The 26164-nt window shown below is 35.7% G+C and overlaps 1 protein-coding gene across 8 annotated transcripts in view; it reads right to left on the bottom strand.

Annotated features, from left to right (window-relative positions):
- LOC117181870 (mitochondrial import receptor subunit TOM70) overlaps positions 1 to 26164 on the bottom strand; it is a 130303-nt gene that overhangs the window by 60420 nt on the left and 43719 nt on the right. For 7 of the 8 annotated variants that reach the window (XM_033374879.1, XM_033374885.1, XM_033374880.1 and 4 more), the window contains one exon: positions 21519 to 21692. The exons of the other annotated variant lie outside the window; for it this stretch is intronic. In XM_033374879.1, coding sequence (XP_033230770.1) covers positions 21519 to 21692 — 174 coding nt within the window. The remainder of the gene's footprint in view (positions 1 to 21518; positions 21693 to 26164) is intronic. 8 annotated transcript variants of the gene reach the window in all.

The following is a 26164-nucleotide window of genomic DNA, read 5'->3' as shown; positions in this document are numbered from 1 at the left end:
CAATAATACTTACTTCTCGTTCAATAACCAATTCTACGAACAAACCTCAGGGGCAGCAATGGGATCCCCTATCTCACCTGTAATAGCCAATGTTTTTATGGAGCATCTAGAAACTAAAATCTTTAATCAAGCCAAACTTAAACCAGAATTCTGGTTCCGTTACGTTGATGAAACATTTGTCATCTGGCGACATGGACGAGATGAACTAAATGAGTTTTTCAATTTTATCAATCAATTACATCCAGTTTTGATTTAAGGCATTCACACGAGTGTGAATGTAAGAAAGACATTTTTCGTAAATTATTATCTCTTTACTTTCTTTGTCTTACTCTTCTTCGTTCTTTTCGTCTTCCTTGAGTTGTTGTTGACTTTCCCCACGATACGCGATGCTCCGAGTTCACCGAAAGACTGAAGTCTCTGTCTTTAAAGCAGCGATTTATACCCTGAACCACTCATTAGATTTTGCACCTTCTCTATCGCACGTTTCTTTAAATTCTTTCCAGATTCTCCAAGACGAGTTTTCACGGCACTTTATAACGGTATACTGTGTTCCCAATCGTCGATGACATTCATACCCGTACGTAGCGCTTCTCTACCGACTACGCGTGCACCACGAGTCAAAAATGGCAAAACCTTTCGAAAGAATCCACCTAGAAAACTACCAATTCTGTGCCCTCTTTGGTAGGGAGATCCAATATAAATTTGTGAAAGTCCTCCTTCACAAACTTGATTCGTGTAATAACTGTTGTATAGTATCATTTTTTGTTTGATGAAAGATACATCGCAGCTAGTCGATTCGTTTAAAATGAAGTATCACTGTCAACGAACCAATTTCAAATGGTATCGGAAGTCCAAGATGGTCTCTTATATCTACTTCTATGGTCCGAAAGCCTTGTGTAGTAGAGATATGTAATGAGGTACTGAAAAGCCTGACATCTGTGTGGCCTCAAATAAATATTTTTTCGATTCAACAGACACAACTCTCAAAAGTGGCGATTTTACATTTCCGACCATGCGGGGTTCACCAATTCGCAATATACAAAAAGTTTTTCAGGCAATCCACTCGTGAGACTCGCTGGTTGACACGCCTTATAAGAATTTGTTGGTAATAGTGTTTCAGGCGCAAAGCCGAGAATGCGCGAAATTTTCTCGCTGATTACAAGGAAATGACTACCGACTCGTTTACAGTCATCTTTACAAATTTTTCCCACCGTAAAATACTTATTGTTTAGCTGGCCATGTTTTAACCGAATGTGTTCGCTGATTTCTGGTGTTGTATTAATTTCACGCACTAACTCATTTACAAAATCGTAGCCACAAATTCTTGTCTTTTTGTCACCGTTTTATAACAATTTTTAGGTAATTAAATCTGGAGATTATATATCCTCGGCAATTTAAATATTTGCACGATATCTTTACCATTCATCCGACCTTCCGTTTGTTTGTCAAAGAAATCATATTTTTGATTAGGATATTCTGGATCTGGATCATCATTGAACATGAGAACAAGTCGATTTTCTAATACAACTCCCCAGGGTCGTGCATGAAGAAATGAGCGTGGAAATTAAATCTCCGTGAGAGCAACTGCCCAACGACCTTGTAAAAGAATTTCTTGAGGTAATTGCGTTGTAAAATGTGTGATTGTATTGTCAGGATAATATTTCATACTACTATCACTAGGTAGAATAAGATAAAACTAGGTAGATAACTACTAGGTAGATAAGATAAAAATAAAATCATCATCATCATCATCATCCATCATCCATCATCCATCATCCATCATCCATCATCATATTCAATTCTATGATTTTCGTAAGTTCTGCACAATTCCCATTTGCGCTTTTTTCTAGGATATAGTTTTGTGAATAGTTTCCTAATTTCTGTCAGGTATGAGTGGATGTCTTGAGTCCTTTTTTGGTTACAAAATTTTATTTTTTGCCTAATTTATTCTAAAAATCGATCGTCGATATACGCGTTTTTATCATCCCCGGTAAAATCCAGTAAACATCACCAAGAATTTTTATTTATTTCGCACCAATCTTTGGCATCTTCGATCAACAGTGCGTCTAAATTTTCCAAGATGTCTCGATCATTTATCTTATAACCCCTTTTGAATCTTTTAAATCTTCCTGAAAATGCGCGGGGCTGTCTTCTTTATTATTCCGGAATTTAATGGGCCAATTACTCATAATTTGGAGTAGTGTTTGTATCATGCCGAAAGGGAAGTAAGTAGCTTGTATTGTTTGATTATTAAAATTATTGTCAGATTCGTAATCTGTATCTGAGTTATTTGTGTGGAGTCTAGAGTGTCTGTTTGATCTGTTACTTTTTGTCGAAAGTCTACGTGATCTGTTTTGTTTTTGAGTTAATTCTGTCCACTAATGGTTCGCTGTCATCGGTATCCAGTAATTTAAAATGATTAATTCTTGATTTACTACGGTTTTCTGTATTATTGTGAGAATGTTTATTAGTTTCTTTAAATTTTCCCCATAAATCGAATTGAACTGACTGTCTATTTCGAGTTTCGCTTCTATTTTTCCTGTCATTAGGTTCTATTTTTTCTTGTATATTTTCAAAAGAACTATGAGCTGATGGGTGTAATCTAGACCTTAAGTTGTTTGCCCTTTCTTCCCTTTCTCTAAAAAATCTTTCCCTTTATTGGTTCATAAAGTCGTTGAACTCTGCGCTTTCTATAAGTTCGTCTGTTTCTAAAATGAATGGTGTGCTGTTTTCTAAAAATAAATCCCGTTCAAAAGTTTCATTATCTATTTGTCTCGTATTATTTATTTGTATTGGTATAGATTATTGGTCTTGTTGTGACCTTGGTTAAATCCGCGTTTTCGGTTGAAAGTGCAGCGGCACCTTCCAGGTCTAAACTATGATGGTCGCTTTCCATGTTGGTGGGGCTAGTCCTGATTACCTGGACTATACCCGATTTTAGTTTCATTTAATTTTCATTTATTTTAAATTTGTATCAATGTGACACCCTATAATTCATTTATATAAGCTGTTTCTATTTCATTTTCATTTCGATGAGAATATTGGAGTTTATTTTGGAATATTTTATTTAAGATTGTAACTGATTATCGCAGGGTTCGAAAATGTGTTTGTTTTCGTTCCTTGACCTTTTGTTTATGATATACGTCGCGTGACCTTACCTCTACTCGTGAGTATTGCTGACTGCACGAGCGAACTTGTTTGCGCGCTTGGAAGTTTCATCAAGTCGGGGGCTTGGAATATTCAGCAAAATAAAAATGAATGTTTTTCTTTTCAGGTTTCATCGTTGCTTTTTATAATATTTTGTTTCCTTATTTTGGTTTTCGAAAACTGACTTTAAACTTTAGTAATATTATTTTTAGACCAAGTTTTATTCTGTTTCAAACTTGGATTCATAGTTTCCGTTTTTGGTACAATCTAAACAAAAACTACTTTCACTTGTCATTTTAATCCATATACGCAATATTTCTTAAACATTTCATGGCGCATAGGAACGAACGATGCAAAATACAATGCACACACATTATAAACATCATCTTCTAGAAATATCGGTATCAAATTTCATTATCATAAAATATATCCTAATAATAGGTTTGCAATATTTCAAGGCAAGGCAATATATCAAATAGCATGCGACGAGTTACTCAAAGTTCAGAGTAAGAGTCTAAATTGAAAATTTTGTCCCTTTTTTTCTCGGCAGGTTTGAAATTTGAAAGGACAAGGATTGTGAATTTTTTTATTTGAGCGCCAGGTATTACGGAGGTAATGCCGAGGAGGGAAATAGAGAAATGTGGTGCCGAGAAGATGGTGAAGACACAATAAAAGTTGAAATTCCTTTAAGGGTTAAAATGCGAGCTTAATTCCCACTTACAATATTGTAACCAGTGGGTAGATCGAAACCTGGTATTTCCGGTCAGAGTAGTGGAAGCTGGGGTCGAATATCCAACCGACGAGTTGATACGGGACATGAGACGTCGAGGTGGAGAGGTTCTCCAGGAGGCAGTCCAGAGCGAGATCTAGAGCACTCACTTAGCACTAGGATTGGTTTTCGGTTGAGCGAACGAGCCAAGGCTGACAACGTTATGTTCCGTCGCCCATAACTTCCGGACCCGTCGGGGGGTTTCGGGTCATTTCGGATGCGGCCCAGCCACCCTTCCGTACAGGGCCGTATGGAGCTCTATTCTATGGTAACAGTTTTGTTACAAGTTAAGTTAGACTAAGGACGGAATTGTAAATATATCTAAAGGGAGCGGAGGCTCTCAAACCCGTCAAAGGGAGAGATTAAATACATACATACATGCATGTATTGTTTCGTTTTTAGGTGCATTAAGGGTGGTATGGCAGACTATAGTAGGGTAGGATGGGGAGCGGAAAGAAAGATGCTAATTACATTTGACACGGGTGATCGGTATCACCGCGCGCCAGCAAGCGTTAACCGAGGGGAATTAATACATTGCTAGTTGTGTATATATGCATGGCTGCTTACTCCGTGTGAGTTCGCTTTATATTGTAGTGTGCCATAAAGGTGCTTGACCGCGTGCCACTCAGATTAGTATAAAATTATGAGAATTTGCCATTTTAGCTATCATTTACACCATTCTACCATGCCTGTTACATTTTTATACTCTAGTTTTCATGATTTCCCATGATCGCTTCCGCATGCTGATTTGCAACATTTTTATTTTATTGTTATTTCCCTTTTTTTAAAAAAAGAATATGGGAAAATCATATCAGGAAGGTTGTTATTGATATAATAACTTTCTTTTAAATTCGGATAGAGGAACCCAAGAGAAAATATTTATTTTAACATCAATTTTTATTCCACATTCTCATTTAGCTTAATACCTCATATCATGTACTTTATCAGAATTTCAGCAGGAATAACGCTGAGTGGATTCTGTGGCGAATTCTGTTCCGGGAGATTAGTTACTATGTTTATTCGTAAGTCCAAAGTTTTCGTCCAAAAATATTGTGTAGTTTGGAAGTAACGCTCGGTTGAATTGCAACACACATAACCTTTTTAGGTTCGTTGATCGAGCAGACTCTACATTTTTGGTCGGAACTGAACTTATAATCGACTTTTGTTTTAACGCGAGCGTAGTTGACTTTGCCATGATATTAGACATGTTTTAGTTGGTAACATTGGTGACATTCTGGTTGGTTTTCTATTGTGCCCCGAGGTTCCTAGAGAAGGTACTAGGTCCTATGGTGCTGGTTGAGTCTTTCGTTCTATAGATGTTGTTGCTGGAGTTGATGAGTAAACGTTTTTTCCTCCTTTATTGAACCAATCTCTTGTAAAATTCTATTTTTATTACTTCGCAGCCCCTGTTTCAGACTTATTTCGTAGAGTTGACTTTTAAATTCATCTACGGTTTCTTTATTCTTAATAAACTCTACTCTTCGAGAGATCACCTCTTTCGATGTTATCTAGCTCACCCTTTTTAAATCCTTTAGATTTTTAACAATCAAAGTTAATATTCCGCTCAAATGCATTAGATGCGTGTCTCGTCGATCATTTCGGTGGACCCCTTTCTAGCGTTGGGTTCGTTTAGGGTTGCTTCTATCATTTTTTTGTGGACCAGGAATAGGAAAATCGAAATTTCCTGCATGATCCTGTAGATGCGTTCCAATTGCTCTGAAGTTAGAATTGAAGGATGTAATTCCACATTTCTGGCTGAGTGGATGATATCTACCAATTCGTGCGACGACCATGTTTAATCTTGCAACCCTACTTCTATGGAATTCTGCATGGCTTCGATTTTTCCTGTGACGTACAGAATGAATGTTGATTTTTTTATTCCATGAGGGCATTTCTTCTTATTGAGCCCTAACCACGTGTGAATGTTTTCTCACTAGGTGAAATAGGTTGGCAGCCTCGTGATTAAACTGCTCGATTTCGGCCTCAACTTGCTGCCCATCATCGTAGGTTAGGAGACTTGCGACTGAACCAACTATTCCTCCCAGGAGATCCAACATCGGCGTTTTTCTGCGTTTTTTCATTGCCAGTAGCATTGAGTCCGGGTAATTTTTTCAAGGAGTTTGCTTAGCTCCTTTATTTCTTCTTGGATTCTTGCCTTTGATCTATCGACAATTTTGAATTTATATTCAAGATGGTAGTTTCGAATGGCCCAGGCGCAGTTATATTCCTCCAGGGGTTTGCAGTAGCTAGGCAGATTCTCGAATAGTGTAGTAAATCCCAGTGCTCGAATTGAATTTGGTGACTGGTAATCCCGACCTGTCAGCGCACTGTTGGGCAGAGAGGAAAGGGAAAATTGACAACGAGAATCCGAAGTATTTAATGGCCCTCGTTGAATACCTGAAAAGAAATGATACCAGGGATGGAAATAATTATTGGGAAAGTTGAGCGGACGCCCTTACAGACTGGAATTACTGATTTTTTTTTGTTTTTGTTTGATTGTTGGGCATACCATTTTTCTTGCTTGAAGCGTATATCCAACTTCCGCTGTCCTCGGCACATAGAAGTGACAATTTTCTTCAACAGTATGTTACCAGAAATTTCTTTGCTCTTTTTTCTCTTTAATGGATTGATTGAATAATCGGAAATTAGATTTATTATTTTTTGTGAGGTACTTCAATTTAATATTTAAAGTTCAGGAGTAAATATAACGCAATTTCGAATTAAAAAATTTAGAATTGTATGATTTCGAGAAAATAAATCATAATACAGCAATTATTTATTTCAATTTTTCTACCGACGCAGTCCTACCGCCTGCTCCCCATTATTTATTTTAATTTTTAATGCAATATCTTAAAATTTTAAGATTTTTAGTTAAATATTTCAAAAACAAAGTAATTTCAAATTAAAAAATATTTAATTAGAAGGTTTCAAGATTGAATAATAATAAATGGTTACAATTTTATAGTTCTGAATATACATATTGAACGCTGAATTTCTAATGTTTTCCTTTTATAGGTTTTAGTTTTGCAACTGGAATTGAATTATTTAAATTTTGGGAAGTATAAGGCAAGGTTTTTGATTGATTTTTTTATTAAAAAAATAGTTCCTAACCACCTTTAATACTAAATTTTAATTTTATTATGCATAAACAATTTCAAATTTTAGATTAAACAGAAGCCTTGACGTTGAAGGATTCACCCTCACAGCAAGACATATTGGCGGGATATCCCATTTATCTCCCAGGATATCGTGGACATATCCCAGGAGATCCTAGGGATATCGCAAATAATATCCTACACGGCATATCCTACAGCCATCCTAATATCCTACAGCGCAAATAATATCCCTGGAATGTCCCAAGGATATCTAAGAATATCCTCAGGATATCCCACTAATGTCCAATTTTATATGACAAGGGTATTCCCAAGATATCCCAATTCCAGTATATTACTGGAAATTCCGACGTTTCTACTGCTAATTATATGTATATTCAATCGTATGAATAAAATAAGAAATAATTTAACAATAATAATAATAGTAATAATAGTAATAAGTGACACATTAACAAAAATCAACAATTTCTCGAATATTCGTGCCGGACTACAATTTATTCTCATTTATGTTATACAAAACGAACGCGGTACATATTAGTTTGATTGCTTTTTATCATAAAAATTGATTATGACGTTGCAAATTGCGATCTCTAAAATGCGCAATTTAGAGGTAACAGAAATAACAGCAAACTTTAATATGCTTAGAATGTGGCTTGTTTTTTATTGTAAGTTGACTGTTAATGGCTATAAAAATCATTCGCGGTAATAATTTTTTGATAATTATACTGAAATAAGATTTTGAAAGAAACCGAATTCGAGATTTGTATAAAGTGGTTTTTTGACACTCGGATGTTTGTGAATCTTTACGTTTTCAGGTATTGTACATATTTTAATCAATATGCATTTCACAAAAATTGCATTCCATTGCCAAACATGTGTATGTCCCGCACAGGAAATTGAGTGGATATCTTACGGGGCGGAAATCTCGATATCCTTAGAATATGCCAAGGACATCCTGGGAGACTTTTGGGCAATTTTTCAGAATATCCAATATCCTGCCGAGATATCCTAGAGATATGCCAAAGATATCATTTTCTTGTGAGGGCAGTAATTTAGTTTTCAATATTCAATTGTCACATCTTAATCGCTTTGAATTTAAAATTACCATAATTTAAAAGTTTCTAGTTTCTAATTTCCAAAATTTTAATCTTAAAATACTTGTTTTTTTTAACGATTGGACATTGTCCTATTTTCTAAATTTTATTATAAAATCTTCAATTTCGTCATTCTTTAATTCATAATTAAATTGTTTTAATTTTCAGCTTTTTGGTTTATAAATTATAAAACTCAACTCAGTTTTCTCATTAAATCATTATATTATATTTTTTTATTTTCGATACTTTCAATTCAAAGTGTGTCATTCACTATGTCTTACCAGGTAAGCGGAATTTAAAAACTTCTATTTTAAATTTTGGCTTTTGATAATAATAAGATCAGGATCACTAAATCAATCCTGAAAAAAAAGATTAAATTCTTTTTATTGTAAAATTTTTGAATTATATATAATTGTATAGTGTATAATTAAAAGCAAAAGCTTCCACTTTTCAAAGAAAATGTCATAGTTTTAGTCTTAGGATTATATTTTTGTAGTTTTGTTTATTAACGTTCAAAATTTCTGCAATTTAGAATATTTTGAATTGAAGCTTCACCGTTTGCTTTTGAAAGCCATTAAAATGTATAATTTTTATTTTTAGGTTTCTTTATTTCTTTTGAAATATATATTTTCCCAATTTTGAAGATATCCAATTCATTAACAATTACCTTTATTTGCTCTCATTTTTCATTTGTTTGTTTTGTTTTGTACACAATCGTTTAGGTTTCATTTTAAAATGTTCAGATTTGCATTTTATCATTTAAGATGTAAATTAATCAGTTTTCAGCTTTAAATTTGTGATGCGTTCAATACGCTTTATTGATTTTAAGTGAGAAATCGCAATACGGTGGGCTTTTGTCTATCAATCGACTTCTGCGATTCCATATGTAGAACTACATGTAATTTAATTAACATAATTTTCATATGTGACTTGTTTAAAAAAAAATGGTTTCTGTTTTCTTTATTGAGAAACAGTTTAATTGTTATACTAACATTTATGAAATTTCGATATAATTTTATCGAAAGTTGGAAAATAGTTTGGTGTCATTTCATTTCATTTATTTTTTTAAATATTTTTTCTAATTAATTTAATATTGAACAATAAGTTTTCCATGTAATAACAGTATAATTTCTAGACATTCAGAAGTTCGACTTTGATGGATTCGATTTTAGTTTACAATTTTTGATCATTCAGTCTTGAATGCTTTTAGTTATGAACAATACCAGTTTCGAATCTGTTATATTTCAAGTATTCTAATTTCCAAAATTCGGAATTTAAAGTATTTAGTCCTTAACGTTTTGGTATTTTTTAATTTTCGAAATTTAGTCTAAAATCATTTGATTTCCTGATTATAATAAATATATATATATATATATATATATATTTAAAAATGTGTCATAAGAACAACCGCAGGATTTCGCCGGGAGCGGGTACTAATCTGGAAAATTGCACCCGCTCCCAGCGAAATCGCAGTAAAATTTCAGCCACAACCACGTCTCACCACCGTGAGATAGGTGGTTACAGTCTGTAAAGGAATCAATACGACGATCCAGCAAAAGCCGCGTGCACTCTAAGAACACGGAGCGACCCAAGAACTACCGCCTTCTGTATTTTTTCCGCAAGTGTTTTAGCATATTGTTGACACGCAGGGATGCTTTTTAGGCCATTAGCAACTGAAAGCTTGGCACCTCCAAGAGCGCCGATGATAAGGAAGATTAGTTTAACAGAATATTCCCGGTACAATCGTTGCAACTCCCTTATAAGGTCTCGATACCTCTCTTTCTTTTCATTCTCCTTGGTTATGATGTTTTTGTCAGCCGGTGCCGAAAATTCGAGAACGAACATGATTCGCTTCTCTCACTCCGGGCGATTTAAGGAAAGCAAACGTTAGCTCACAAGACATTGACTAATCCTTCACATTTCTGTGGAAGATACCGTGCATCCCCTTATCGAGGAGCTGTTCACGAAAGTTTTTCTCTTGTGCTTTCTTAATCCGGGCTTTCAGGAGTGAGTAATCGAGATAGATAAGATTTGATGCATTTTGCTCACCCCTAATACTGAAGTCCGAGTGTTTCAGCAGCCTCCTCCGCTGCTTTGTACAGAAACGCTCCTTTGTCCACTTCTTCGTGATTCCTGGCCATTTTAGGAAGAGGGTCTCTTCCATTTGCAATCTATCTGCTGTACCCAGAATAATCCAGTTGTGAAGACATTCAGGACTCAATATTCCGCGACCACCTTGATGGCGTGAGATGTACAGTCGCGTAACGGAAGACTTAAGATGCTCTGTGGCACGCTCAGGTATGTATAAGTCTCTCCAGCGCAAAGGTGTCGTATAGCGCTTCTATCAACGAGCTCAGGATCTTCAGGGATACCATTAAGTTTTCCTCGCTTTAAGTAAACCTTGGCGCATTTGTCTAACCCAAATTCCATTCCAATTTCCATAGTATATCGTTCGAAAATCACTAGAGCTAGATGTAGTTGCTCTTAGTTTTTAGCATAGACCTTAGGATCGTCCATTTAAAATACATGAGTGACCTTGTACTTTCGATCTGCAGGTTTGCCGCACAAGTACCCATCGGAATGGCGAAGTGCTAGAGATAGTGACAATAATGTAAGGCAAAAGAGGAGTGGGCTCATGGTGTCGCCCTGAAAGACACCTCTTTGAAAGGTGACCTTGTTAATTGTCACACGATTTTTTCCAGATGAAATAGTAAATTTGGTTTTCCAAAGCGGCCTTAATCTCTCTATGCACCTAACTATTTGCGGATGAACCTTTAAGATTTCCAAAAGACAGATGATAAGTCTATGGGAGGTCGAATCGAAAGCTTTCCGATAATCAATCAAGGCCATCGATAGGTCACGCTGGTAGAATGATGAATATTTGCAGACACATCTATCGATGAGCAGGTTCTTCCGACATCCGGCTAAGCCTTTCTTTGAGCCTCGTTGTTCATACATTTCTTGCCACACAGGTTCGATTGCCCGAACAATCCTATCATTTAGGATAGCTGTGAATATCTTATAAAGTGTGTTCAGACAAGTTATTGACCTGTAATTCTTCGGGTCAGCTAAGATGCCTATTTTCAGCAGGAGTATTGTGCGCCCTTCCACCAATCACTCCCGAATCGGCTCTTCCGACTTCAAATATGAGGTGTTCGACAGTAACTGGATGGTCTTGGAAGAGTCGAGATGGGTCAGAGAGAAACTGTTGATTTTCTCTGATCCACCTCTCCCTCCGCTCTAGACTTCTCCTAGCGTCAGATAGTTTCCGTATTCTCTCAACAATATGCTGCCTGATGGTCAGCAGCTTTGACTTGTTAAGTGTGTGATAACGGGTCCGGAGTTCGCGCGCGAACTTTCGAACCTTGTCGGTAAAATTTCTGCCAGATGTGACGTAGTCAATCACACACTGAATGCGGGACGCGTACTGTCTTGCCCAGCCTATCTTTATGGCAAGTTGATGCATTCGTCTTTTGGTCTTATGATCAACCGTTGGTTTTGTTTTATGGTTCGAATCGGCCAAAGCTCTCGCTGCATTATACACACAATAATTAAGAGCCCAGAGGTCGGATTCTTCGGAAAAATGTCCACGAAGCTCGTCATCTATTTCAGTCAGATCTTTAGGCTTGAGAGAAACCTTGGTGTTGATGTTTCTCCGGGTCGTAAAGCATCGCTCTTCATCTATTGGATGCCTGCCCGCGGTTGGTCTTAATGTCGCCTCTCTTTCTTTGTTGCCGGCTTGTTCTAGCTGTGGTAGAGTAGGCGTTCCGCTTACATAGCCCCTTTTACGGAGTAGTTCAGCAGGGTTTCGCAGACGTTGCTGGGAAAAGTGCGTTAGCTCCGGGTGTTTCTCGCACCACAGTGCATGCAGCCGTGCCATGTAACCCCGTTCACGGGCCACACTCGCATCGCAGCAGTCTAGCAAGTCGTGATTCAGTCGCTCCGTCCACCCAAAGGTCGCGAGATCCCGCCAATCCATCGCATTGAATCCATTTTCATTGGTTGCCCCAGCTCTAGGTTGGTCGGCATTGTTGGCCGACCCATTGTCGGGAGACCTGCGAGTGCTCTTGTTTTGAACCGCACTTACTACAACTATGTTTGGTGTTGTCATTGTTGTTCCCATGAGAAGCTAGGGAAAGGGAAAATACACACACAAATATATTGACTTCTTTATTTGTTTCATATATGTGAGAAAAAGGAATTTTAGTCTCAGGCCCTCAAACAGGTCTTCGTCTCCTCGTCCCTTCCTTGACCACATAAATTGACACCAGGAGTACATTTATGTGCGGGAGCTCGAACGCTTCGACGCTCGAGGGTATTGGGCCTCCATTAGTGCCTTTTGTTGGGGATTCGAACTCTTCTACTTGACCAACAAAATGTACTGTACTCTTTCGGACCACCCCGGATTTTTCTTTGGGTGCCTGAGTCTGGGATGTCACATCCTTATTCAGTTCACAAGTAGAATTTGCTGTCTCGGAGAGGAGTTTGGGATCCGTTTCCTTTTTGTACGGCCATTCCTTTCGTAATCTTGGAGAAATCTTTGTAGCCTTAATCTTAAAACTTATTGTTTTACTTAAAAATCTTATTTTGTTATTTCATAAGTAAAATTATTTGAATATCCTAGAAGAATTTGCGTATGCTAAAGGGATTTTCAGAAGCTCTGAACAGAATCATGATTTTGTTTTGATATTCGATTGGGATCCTTAAATTGAAACAAAGGCGTCTATTTATGAATCAAAATTGGTCCTTTTTGATCATTAGTCCTACTTTCAAGTTTTTCTGAAGTTATACGATTTTAGTCGTTCAAAATCTATGTTTCAAGTGATTAAAATAAAGAGCACAAAAAACAAAATTAATTTCTATTCCTGCATCTTTAAATGATTTCAATTGTAACTGAATAACTTGATATGATTCAATTAAAGAATTTTTTGAGCACTCTTAATTCGAAAGTGAACATGAATCCCACTTCTTACTATCCAGATAATATTTTTTAACAATGGTAATTTTTATTTATACCAGACACATATATTTGGTTGAACCGAAGAAAATTAATTCTGTGGCTATATTTTCTTAATTAAAATAAATAATTCTGTAAATTAGTTCGAATATATTTGAATTCAAAAAATAATTATTTAATTCGAAATGATATTAAATAAATTAGAGAAAAAAACTGATTTTTTTATTGAGGTACAAAATCTGGTTTAGGAATTGAATTCATCTGTTTGGAAAAAACACTAGGTGGGCGACTACCACTTGGGTCCTCGTCCCTTTTGGAAACGTGATAGGTAGACACCATTGATATTTCTTTGTAGGAGCGAAACGTTTTTTAAAATGTGCAGTTAAATCGTTTTTTTTTTCTGGAACTCTTTGTCGCTAAAACTTTCACGGGCTACGCCTTTTAATTTGGATAATACAGCCTTAATGAACATTGGTTCCGTGGCTGGTGTGACGAATACCGCTCCGTTACAGACATCCTGTATGAATTCATTTAATGCGGATGCATTACTATTAAAATCGGGGATTTGATAAGTGCTGCTTTGCAACGTCATATTTTCTAAAATAGAATTCACCTCTATACTAGCATCTAGGTTGGGTTCTGGATTAGGTATATACAAGTTCGGGGTTCCTTCGCTAATGTTGTTTACTATGCTTCGGTTGGGATCTTGTAAATGGGTCCTTTCTTCGTGTCTGGGAGGAGTGTCATCCTCGTCAACGTCTGCTTTAGGTATTTTTGGGCTTCGCTCGCTACATTCTTGCGTATTTACAAATTTTCGGTGCCCACGATCGTCTCAATTTTTATTCGTTTTGCTTTCAGCACAAGGTAGAGGTCCTCCGACAATAAATGTCCTTTTCTTATTAATGACCGAATAACATTCAACGCGGGCTATCTATATTTGTACTCCCGACAGGGGCTTCACCTGGAAATCCCAATTCCTTTTTGTAGAATATGGTACTTAAAATAACCGTACCTAATATTAAAACTTCGCAATTATCCTTCAGGGTTCCTAGCTTATAATTATCTAGGCGTGTCGGTTCGAATAAAGATTAATCTATCGGAATGACTTCTATTTCTAGCTCAAACTCTATTGTGACTGCATCAGATCCATCATCAGGGTCTATTGTTCGTACATTAGTCACCCTAATTTTCTGTTGTATAGCTATTACTCTCTGGTTGAGAGCATCTACTAGGGATGGGTCTATGATTATTATTATTTCTATATTTGATTCTAACGCGTCTAACGCTATATTTTGCACAGCAGAGAGTCTGACAGTTGGTTTTACGGCGAGAGTAGGTACAGAATTATTTACAGGTATGATCAGATTATTATAAATGATCGAACTTGTGGGTATACGCTTTAAACTCAAATTTAGGTTAGCTTTTTGTGAGCGATTTCCTCTTTTTGTTCTATTTTTAATAGAACCCTGTGAAAGGATTACCTTTAACTTAAGCATCAGGATATAGGCGATGAGACAAACACTCAAAAGGCTGCTCAATATGGCGAGGGAGAGTTGCAAGCGAATTTTGATTATCCCTTAAGATATTTTAAGATTCTCGCTTTCTTCTTTTTATAGAAAGAAACTCAATTTCTCAAACGTAGCACGAATGATCCCTCGCTTGTAGCGTCAGTTTCTTCTTAGCGCGGATGAGATTCATAAAATCTATTTTTTTTTTGTTGTAAAAATCAATTTTCGTGCCTTGATTTTTTATTCTTAGGGTCTTTACGGTAGTTTTGGGCGTGAGAAAAACTCACAAACGGTGCTGATTACGGCGCCGGAGAGTCGCAAGAGAATTTTGATTGTCCCTTAATATATTTCATGATTCCCGCTTTCCTTTTTATAGGAAAAAAATCAATTTCTTAAACGCAGCACGACTGATCCCTCGCTTGCAGCGTCAGTTTTTTATCGGCGCGGATGAGATTCATAAGATTGATTTTTTTTTTTGAAATATCAATATTTGTGTCTTGATTTTTATTCTGAGGGTTTTAGGATAATTTCAAGTTTTCTGATTTTATCGCCACACCGGATTATTTATTTTTAATAATCTATCAAGCTTCGACCATTCTTAATTTCTGCTCACCCTAAAAGTAAAGGGATTATTCTAGCTCTTCCATTTGATTCGTCGGAGATCTTTGATTCTGTCGTTATTCAAGGTTTCTTTTAACCTTGAATAACTCCCAATTCTACTAGGAACCGAAAAATTGTTTTTTGATATTACACGACCTAATTATGTTCCTTTTGAGCTGACTGTAAGCTTTTGCTAGACAGAGTGCAGCGTTGAAAAAGTCTTTAAACTGCATAACGTTATTCAGTTCTTTACGACCTGACGCGGAAACTAGAGTCGCTGAGTCAACAATGTTTACTATAGTCGTTGATGATGTTACTTTTTTCTGGAAGTGATTCAGAGTTTTCCTCGATCTTTAACCTGGACAAAGTTTCATTTATAAAGGCTTGATATGTTAGTCTTTTTTCAAAAGATTCTCGTACTTTTTTCCCTCCTCGTACCCTTGATTTTCTTTTAAGCACGGGTTTTCCTTGTAATTCTGACATCTTGGAACATTGTAAAAATTATGTTATGATCTATTTACACTGACCGAATTATTTCAAAAGTTATGATTCATTTCTAAAAGAAAATTCGTTTTCCTTATTTTTATTTAAAGCACAAAGTCACTGTAACACGTTGAGGCTACCAAGATTCAAATCAAAAAGCGTCCTCCCTTCTTTTGGCTAAACGGCTGTAAAGGAAGTCTGAGAAATTTCTCGCATCAGCCGATCGGCTAGAAACTATAATTTCTCTTCGAAAATAAATTATATATCAGCCAAACTGCTAAAGATAATTTACCGAAAATAAGCTTTTTCGATTTGTGCCTTAATAGAAAAACAAGAGAAAAATATATTTTCCAAAAAGAATTCAAGATTTCCAATTGGAATCATTCCTTCGGTCAAAGGCTGTAAGAAATGATAGATGAATTTTTATCTCGGCCACTAGGCTAGAAACAAATATTTATTTTTTTACTTACTATCCTTGCCAAACAGTAAAAGATAATAATTTGAAATCTTGTTCAATTTTGTAATAATAAAAAAACTAGCTAACTCGTAACCAACTGTTACTAGTGGCGAGGCCGTTGGATATAGCAAATTGTATACTATCGCCACCGCTGCCACCATCAGTTTTTTACAACCCAACCTTGATAAACCTTAGGGTCACTTTAGAGTCGAGTGCGGAGGCACCAAACTGCCATCCCTTTTCTAGAACGTTTTATTTTATAAAACATTTTATTTCAGCCCATTCGGGCCGAAATATAAATTCTCTTCGACTTTATTGGGTTATCCTTTTGCGGCACGACTCTAGTCTCTAGGCGCTCGTAGACTTTCTCATACTACGATGCGAACGTGCATCTTCACTGTTTAACTCCCGCTTGTTCATTTGTTATTGCAGTAGAAAAGTTTCTGACCTTCGTAAGGCATAAACAAAGGAATGAGTGTTTATCTTTCCTTTATTTGATTAAAAAAATTTCCACCACAATTTCAAATGGTAACCGTTATAGAGGCATTCTTGATCATTTTAAGATTTAATAAAGTATCCCAATCACTATTGGTCCCTACTAGTAATATCATTTTGATGATTCCCGTGTCCTGTCGGATAAGGACAATTAGGATTGTTTCACGTCCTCTACACACTCGGGTTTGATCCACTCTGTCGAGCCACGCGAAACCGTTAATTTAGCCTTCAATCACCACAATTTTCCACAGTTTTACAATAGGCCGATGACGGACTCACTATTGTTGACCGGAGATGTTAGCTGTTAGAGATTGTGAGGTGCCGTGTGGTAACCGACTTAGACGGGCATCTAGTGGTTTACCAAGTAGTGACCTTTTTCGAACCTCTCCGGACGACAAGGGTCGCTAGAGTACCTCCATTAATTTTGATCGATGCTCCTCGTCGATGCTCTGCAAACATTTTTAGCGGGGAATTTTTGCTAAGTAAAACATTTTTCTTACTTAGTGATGAACTGGAATGATGAGAAACAATGGAATTGGGTTATTGAGCTGCTGCTAATGCAGTATTTTTTGCAACTTAATTATTTCAGTGCATTTCACCACGAATTTTTAATTTTTTTATCCTGTAGGGATTACTTAAATTTTGAGCAATATGGGATTCCGTTGTGACAGTTTTTATTGCATTTTGCAATTAACCCTGAGGAAATGAATTGGTACCCTTTTTCACTTTGAGTTATGATTACAAGGTCTCACTTGGATTTGTAAATTTTGAAAGTCATTATGTTTCACCCCCTTAACAGTACTCGGAATGTCTCATGTTGTATAAGTATTTTTTTTATTTCGTGAAAATCGAAACATTAGTTCAGAAGTTATGTGTTATTTCGTTTTTAGGTGCATTAAGGGTGAGACGGCAGAGTATAGTAGGGTAGGATGGAGAGCGGAAAGAAATATGCTAATTACATTTGATAACGGTGATTGGCATCACCGCGCGCCAACATGCGTTCGCCGAGGAGCATCAATACATTGCTAGTTGCGTCTATGTGCAAGGCAGTTTACTCCGTGTGAGTTCGCTTTATTTTGTAATGTGCCATAAAGGTGCTTGACCGCGTGCCAATCACACTCGTTTAGAATTATGAGATTTTGCTCTTTTAGCTATCATATATACCGTTCTTCCATGCCTGTTATATTTGTATACTATAGTTCTCATGATATCCCATGAACGCTTCCTCATTTTGGCATCAATTTTTATTCAGAGTTCTCATTTAGCTTAATACCTCATATCATGTACTTTTTCAGAATTTCAGCAGGAATAACGCTGAGTGCTGGATTCTATAAATACTTGTGTTACATTTACCTTAGTTGATATCGTTGAGCTGTCCCACAATTATCACTCAACATTTTAAAGCCTTTAGATAATAAATTAAAATTCTTTTGAAGAGGGGAGGGTATGTAGTAATAAAAATATAACAATAAAAATACGTTTGTTCCTATAATAATGCATATTATGAATGGCAATAATATAAATTGATTGAAATGATATACACTTTTCAGGGTGGCTCACAATAAATTTCAATGCAAAATAAGAAACAAAGATTAAAGTAATCATTAAAAAAGAGATTTGTACTTTATTTTGCAATATTTAAATAAACAGTCCCAGGCCAATGCACATAAATAAATCTAATATATATTTGATATAATAGAGTTGAACAAATGCAGAAAAGTTCACATTTTCGACGAAATCAAGTGCGAAGCATGAGATAAGTGATGAGAAAGTGTTCGTTAAAGCTGAAGGAGCTTTAGCAAAGGAGAATTCGCAATCACCAAATGACAGATATCGACGCTTCGACTTTTAATTTCAAAAAGCTTGCGCATAAATATGGGGTAAATAGAAAGCCCGTAGCGCGCGATGAGAATGTACCCGCGCAGCAGGCAGATTTTTGGAGTTGTTGAACCACTTTTTGCAGAAAGGACTAGACACGATTTTATCAAGTCCACATTTTATTAAGAAAATGACCCTGAGGCACCTTTCAGTGTCATTGTAAAAATCTGAAAAAAATGTGAGAGCAATACTGAATTGTAAGTAACACAATTCATATGCGCCAGAAATTAATAATTAATAAATAGCGTAAGTTTAATTATGAACAGCCGTTTTTGTCTAAAATGGATTTGACCGACCTGTAAATGTTATTTTTAAAATCTGAAAAAAATGTAAGTGCAATATTGAATTGTAAAGAACAAAAATTCATACGCTCCGAGAAATAATTAAGCAATAAATAGCGTCAATTCAATCAACAATTGCCATTTTTGACTGAACATGGGCTCCAGCGATCTTAGATTGTAAAAACCTGAAGAAAGCCTGAGTGCAATATTGGATTGTAAAGAACCAACTCATATGTACTAAAATAGGCTACAATGGCCTTGAGCGACTTCAACACATTTTTGCAAAGACATATATACAAATAAATAAATAAAATAATAAGAAATAAATCCTAATAAATAAATACAAATCCTTATTAAATTTAAAAATCTTTTATTAACGAAGAAATCACACACACCAAATTATTGTTTTAAATTTTATTATCCAGGACTATTAGAAAGTTTTTCGGCCATAGATCCCAACGGAGTCCCTAAAAAATAAAACAACTGACCTTTTGTGGTGGGTCAAAAAGATTGAAAATAGATTTAGAAAACATACATTTTTAATTTTGATAAAATTTTTTTCTTCCCAAATACAATTCTTATAATAAAGCAGAAAGGTTCAAGTACAAAATAATTTTCGTATGTGTCACGGCCAGTGACCGTTATACAGGGTGATTTTTTTAACTTGAAACTTTCAAATATTACGAAAAATAGGCACTCTATGAAAAAATGTTTTTAATCAAAATTTAATTACTCTGAGGAGTACATACACTGATGTTAAAATCGGTTCCCCCACACCGCCACCTGGGGGCGGTGTGGGGGCAAGTTCGAAATTTTAAATGGGAACCCCTATTTTTTTATTGCATATTCGGATTCTTCGGATAAAAATGCGTATGATTTGTGTAAAACATTTTTCTCTTTTCGCGATAGATGGCGCTGTAATCGACGAAATTCAATTTTTCTTTATTTTACTGTTACTGAGAATGCACACTTACGATTTTGCAATACTCGAAATTAGTCTTAAAACAAACTACTGCTTTTCGCGTAACGAAAAAAGTTGGGATTTTGTTGTATTTGTTCACGTGCCCACTGACATAATGTACATAATATTTACTTATTTATAAGAATAATCAATTTTCAATATCAATTATATAAAATACTCAGAACCCGTAAATTATCGTTACCATAAAAGTATTCTTCAAATATATTCTTTGAGGAACACTTTTCGATTAGTAAAGGGTTGTCCGAAATTTACTATTTATATTTTGAATAATATTATAAATTCTACGTCAAATTCGAAGAAATATCAAGCAATACCAATGTGAATCATGTGAATGCGCGGTCATTGACGTCATAACCAATCAAAAGGAAACAAGCCCCACGAAGGAAGACGTGACGCCCATCTACTATGGCCCAATTGGTGAAAAGGCAATAAGCGTCATAATGATATGTGGTCTTCCACTGACCCTCAAGAGAATGCATTGCAAAGACCGGCGCGTGGTCTCCCACCTATGCATTATTCCAAGATCTGTGTCACCATGATATAAATCAATGTCAGAAAATGGTCCACCATGGGATTATTTTTCCTCCCCTGATCAGATTTCAGCCTATATATACCCACGTCTTGAAGGGTTAAGACAAGTTTATTTCTACCATCGAACCGCTGCCCAACAACTCTCCGGAGCTTTAAAAACAGTTTTCGAACCTCTGCAGAAGAACTCTCCGGAACTTTTAAAACAAAGTTTAGATTCAGTGAAACCAGTGAACTGAGTCAAATATCATTAACCTCATAAAAATAACTTTAACATCAGTTTCAACTTAAACTCTGTGAGCCCCTTTAACAAGCAAGAAAGCCCTCCTAAGAAAATAGACCACCAACCTATTGTGCAAGGCAATTGTGCAACCTATTGTAAAGCAAAGGAAGGGAGATCGACCAACTCTACGAACCGAGTCCCTCACCAGGATTCTCGAGTTCCTACAAAGGGCCTTTTTCCAAACGGGAATAAATTAAATCTTTGGTAAGTTTCCGAAAATACTATTTCTTTTTTTAAAGGGTAGACACTAAGACGAAGTTTCTCACAATAATCTGGCAGTTCCATGCTGCATATTTTTAATTAAATATAAACAAACTCACACATATCACTCATGTAATTAGGTTTTAATAAACTGTAATTGTATATCTTCACCCGTTTTAAATCAATAATTCGAGTTTCTCAACCTTTCGTTTTGTTTGTTTCTCAATCCATGTTTTCTAATTTTTAATAAATTTCGAATAAAAAAAAGAGGAAGTAGCGTAAGTTTAGAACCAATCATTTTATAGCAAGGCAAGTGGATCTCATCTGAGACGTAACATATCCAAAAAACTGATACACGTGAGTTTTTGCTTAAATGAATTGTTTCTCACAATTCAATAAGATTAAAAATGTAGTACGGTACACTTGGAAATTATAAACACGAAGACTTGGAAATTTAAAAAAAACAAGAATTGAAATTCGATCGTCAAGATTCTTGGTTTTCTAATCTGAAGTAGTTTTGTACTTAAATGCGAATCTACCTATCCAAGGGCCGAAAACCCTCTTTAAGTAATCCAATTTTTATAATGGAGGAAGACAAAAGTAGCAGTCTTCAAATTCGTCAACGAGACTGCTGGCTAAAAAAATTAAATAGGTCATTTATTCAGAAACTTCTGGTACAATTCGCAAAAAGATTTTCAACAACAAATTTTTTTAATTAAAATGCGGTAGTTTAGTAACATACCAATTTTTCATATGCTGCTGCTCGGTTCTGGTAGAAGACAGAGAGATTTTCCGGATTTTCATTAGTGCATGTTTCAATTGCTTTATTATAATAAGCAATAGCTTCGTGATATTTTCCATCATTAAAGTACTTATTTCCTGCCTGCTTGAAACTTTGAGCTTTTTCTAGAGTACTCTGAAATTGAGAAAGTAGACTATAAATGTTTCAGCTAGCACTGCGAATTGCAAAAAATGTTTTATGTTCTATTCGAGTGATACGGGTTGAAAATAAAACTGAGCATTATTTTATTCACTAGAACTGTATTAAATGTTCAAGATTGTAGTAGGAACCTATTTCACAAGGGAGTCACGTAATATAGTTAATTATACATCACATAGCTTCCCTCTTTCCATCTCTAAAACTGACTTAGAGTGGCAGAATTAAAACAATGGGTATATGACTGTATGTAATCCATTTTATCCATCACCGACTCCGTCAGTGACGCAGTGGTGAGCGAATAGGGGTTCAATCTGGCAGCCAAGGGTTCAATTACCCAGGCTTGAGTCAATTTTTAGTGGTGCCCACTGGGTACGCTTCCAACAATCGACAGCCCCCTTTCTCTTCCTCTTGGGAGTGTTTCGTTCGATTCACGAGTTTTCCATCCGGCTACTGAAAATTTCTGTTTTAACTCTCGGGAGTTTCCTGACTTAATGAATATTTTAGTCGAAAAATTCAAATTAATTTTAAAATGTAAGATCCACAACTGTTATGATAAGAAAAGAAAATAAGTTCTGATGCGTGTCAGAGAGAAGCAAGACTTACTGGATCAGAAAATATCTGTTTACTGTAAGGCTGATAATTTTCAGCAGGTGCAGACTGATACGATAAGAGCCTGACTGACAGAAAATTGTTCTGTCATTTTTTTCTAAGATTTCGAGGAATCGTACGAAGGCTTATGGTCGTCACGGTCAATCGGTAAATGCTTTACAGCGGGTCGTCTGAATTTTTTATATTCGGATCCAGGAAAAAAACCACTAAAATGGCGATTCAATGAATTGCAGCTTCAGATATTTAAAACTGAATTGGTGCGCAATATGAATCAGTTATCGTCTTTTTATATGAGCTGCATGTGAATGGATTTTTTTCTGAGAATTTATAATACATTTTATTTCAAACTTTCAATAGATTTTTATTTTCTGAAATTAATTAATTTTATTGCCAAATGAAACTTCAGTTTTATAAAATCTTTTCTTTTTGAATTTCTTAAGAATCTATAAAGATGAATATTATTTTTTAAATGTAATTTTATTTCGTTTGCAAATCATTCATGATTTTATCAAAGCGAAATTGAAGAGTAAAGACAGAAATGAAAAATTAATCAAGTATTAATTTTGTCATCTTGAGCGTTTTATGCAGGCTAAATAACTTTTGCGACCCAAAGAATTTTTATTCATAAAATCGAATTTTCGCTTTTTCCTTGCAGCCAACGACAGATACTAAAAAATGTAGGGATTATTCGGGAGTACGCGCGCGTTGGTCATTTGATCCTACACAGCAGTTTTGTATTTTTTAAAATACAATATAAACTCGCTGACTGTTAGTTTTCCGGATAGCTATTTTCAGTTATGGTATTGATCTATAGTTTTATGCGGTCGTGCAGTAAGAAAAATGTAAACCCTCAGGGGACACATTAGAAGCTTCCATTCCAAATACGGAGAATACAAATAGCAGATTTGCAGCGATCTTAAGATCTTTACAATGATTCTAGGGCAGCAATCTGGTTTCACGAAATTCTTATGCTTTCTTTGCTTGTGGGATAGCAGGGATCGCAAGAATCATTACATTAAGAAAGACTGGCCAGCTCGAGAGCGTATAGAAACTCGATCATAAAATGTTATAAACAAACCTTTGGTTGAACCGGCCAACATTCTACTTCCTCCTTTGCACATCAAACTCGGTTTGATGAAACAGTTCGTAAAAGCTTTGAATAAGGAAAGAAAATGTTTTGCTTATTTATTTAAGCGATTCCAAGCTTTATCGAGCCCAAAATTGTAAGAAGGAGTCTTTGATGTACCTCAAATTCGTAAGATGTTGAGAGATGAAACGTTCATTGCCACACTGAATGTCAAGGAACGAGATGCATGGCTGAGCTTCAAGAATGTGGTTGAGAATTTCTTAGGTAATCACAAGAATTACAACTAAGAGGAGGCTTCCGCTTCCAGAATGACTGACAAGTGCACAAGTCGAGTGAAAAAGTAAATCGACAACCAACTACCACCCCTCAATCCGAATAGTTCTATTTTCAACTTAAAAAGATAATTTTTCAGTAAATAAATACTTTAAAAAAATAGATGAATTTTCAACGAAAGATGAATTTGTAACTAACATGATGAATGTGCAAGCAAACAAATAAATTTTTAATAAAGAAGGGCAAATAATTATTAAAAAAACACAAATTCTCAACCTAGAAAACGGATTTTCTACAAAGCAATTGAATTCCCTACCCTGAAATATTAATTTTTTACCAAAAAGACCGATCTTCAACAAAATAATTTAATTTCAAAGCAACAAGAAGACTTTCAAACACCAATAATTAATCTCCAACCAAACAAAGATTTTAACAAAGTAGTTTAACTTTTAACCCATAAGTTTGATTTTCTTAACAAAAATACGAATTTTCAACAAGTAAACATTTTTTAGTCAAGAAAGAAAAAAGCCATCCATTCATTGTAAAAAAAGACAATTTTAGCAAAAAATTCACTAGTTACATTTTTAATAAAAAAAAATAAAAAGTTTAACTTTCAACGAATAATATAATAGTGGATATATCAAACACAAAGGACTACTTATTCATGAAATTGTTGATTTTGCAACCTAATAATAAAATTCTTACCTAAAGAATAATCGTCAGGAGGAAACAGCTGACGAAAATTAATATGAATACAAGGCCAATAATGCACTAAATAAACATTATATCAGGGTAATCCTATTCTTCATTTTCAAGCTTCCCTAACTTTACTCTTTAAAACATTTCATTTTTTCTGACCATTTATTTAAATGGCATAATCTTAATCTTGTAATATGTGTAACATACAATATTTTTTAACACAATTTAAAATTAAAATACAAAATTTTCTAATTTATTAACCAAGACAGTTATTCAAAAGGCCTCTTATATAAATTGGGTGAATTTACGAAGATTTTTGTCAAAATCCTTGACTTTCCCGGGCCAATAAAATCCCCTGATTTTCAGGTTTTTTCTGATCTACAACCATCATCGTACACACTGGGTGGAATTACTCAGTGAAGTTTCAACTAAGTCTAATTAATAAAAGCTGTACCTTTTGTTTTTCTTCTTTGAAGCTGCCTATTTTTTTCAATATTATATGAACTTTATTAATCTCATGGATTTACAGTTAGTGAATTTCAAACCACAGTATTTTTAAGGAATCTTTATGGGTTTTATTTAAGATGCTTGATTATTTATAAATCTTGAATCTTCTTCTTCTTCTTTATTCATAATGTGTCCCCTAAGGGTTTACATAAGGACAACCGCAGGATTTCGCCGGGAGCGGGTGCTAATATGAAAAATTGCACCCGCTTCCATCGAAATCGCGGTAAAATTTCAGCCACAACCAAGTCTCACGACCGTGAGATAGGTGGTTACAGTCTGTAACGAAATCAATACGACGATCCGGCAAAAGTTTTGTAGCTAAATGCTCGGGGTGTGCATGGCACGCCCGGCAGCTATAATTGAGAATGTCTTGGCTTAAAATGTGGTGACGGTATGTTAAGTTGGAAAGGACATCGTCTTGGTATGCCAAAATAAAACCCTCCGTACCAGATTTCAATCCGGGTGATTTAAGGAAAGCAAAAGTTAGCTCACACGACATTGACTGATCCTCAAAATTTCTGTGGAAGATGCCGTGCATCCTTTTATCGAGGAGCTGTTCATGAAAGTTTTTCTCTTGTGCTTTCTTAATCCGGGCTTTCAGAAGTAAGTACTCGAAATAGATAAAATTTGATGCATTTTGGTCACTCCTAATACTGAATTTAAGTCCAAGTGTTTCAGCAGCCTCCTGCGCTGCTTTGTACAGAAACGCTTCTTTGCCCACTTCTTCGTACATCCTGACCATTTTAAGAAGAGGGTCTCTTCCATTTGCGACTCTATGCGCTGTTACCAGAATAATCTTGATATGAAGACATTCAAGACTCAATATTCCGCGACCACCTTGACAGCATGAGATGTACAGTCGCGGAACAGAAGACCTAAGATGCATGCTTTTTTCATGTGCATAACCTTTCTTGTCCCGATATCAAGGAATCTGAGCTCGTTCTTCGTCCATGGAACCACTCCAAATGAATAGAGTAGTACCGGGACGGCAAGTATGTTCGTTGCAGATACATTTGTCTAACATTTGTCTAACCCAAATTCCATTCCTCTTTTCTTAGTATATCGTTCGACAATCCTTAGAGTTAGATGTAGTTGCTCTTTATTTTTAGCATAGATCTAAAGATCGTCCATATAAAACACATGAGTGACCTTGCACTTTCGATCTGCAGGTTTGCCGCAAAAGTACTCGTCGGAATGGCGAAGTGCTGGAGATAGTGGCAATACTGTAAGGCAAAAGAGTAGTGGGTGCATGGTGTCGCCCTGAAAGACACCA

This window comes from Belonocnema kinseyi, chromosome 10, assembly GCF_010883055.1.
Source record: "Belonocnema kinseyi isolate 2016_QV_RU_SX_M_011 chromosome 10, B_treatae_v1, whole genome shotgun sequence".
NCBI classification, from domain to species: Eukaryota; Metazoa; Arthropoda; class Insecta; order Hymenoptera; family Cynipidae; genus Belonocnema; species Belonocnema kinseyi.
This window is presented reverse-complemented; position numbering and strand designations above follow the sequence as displayed.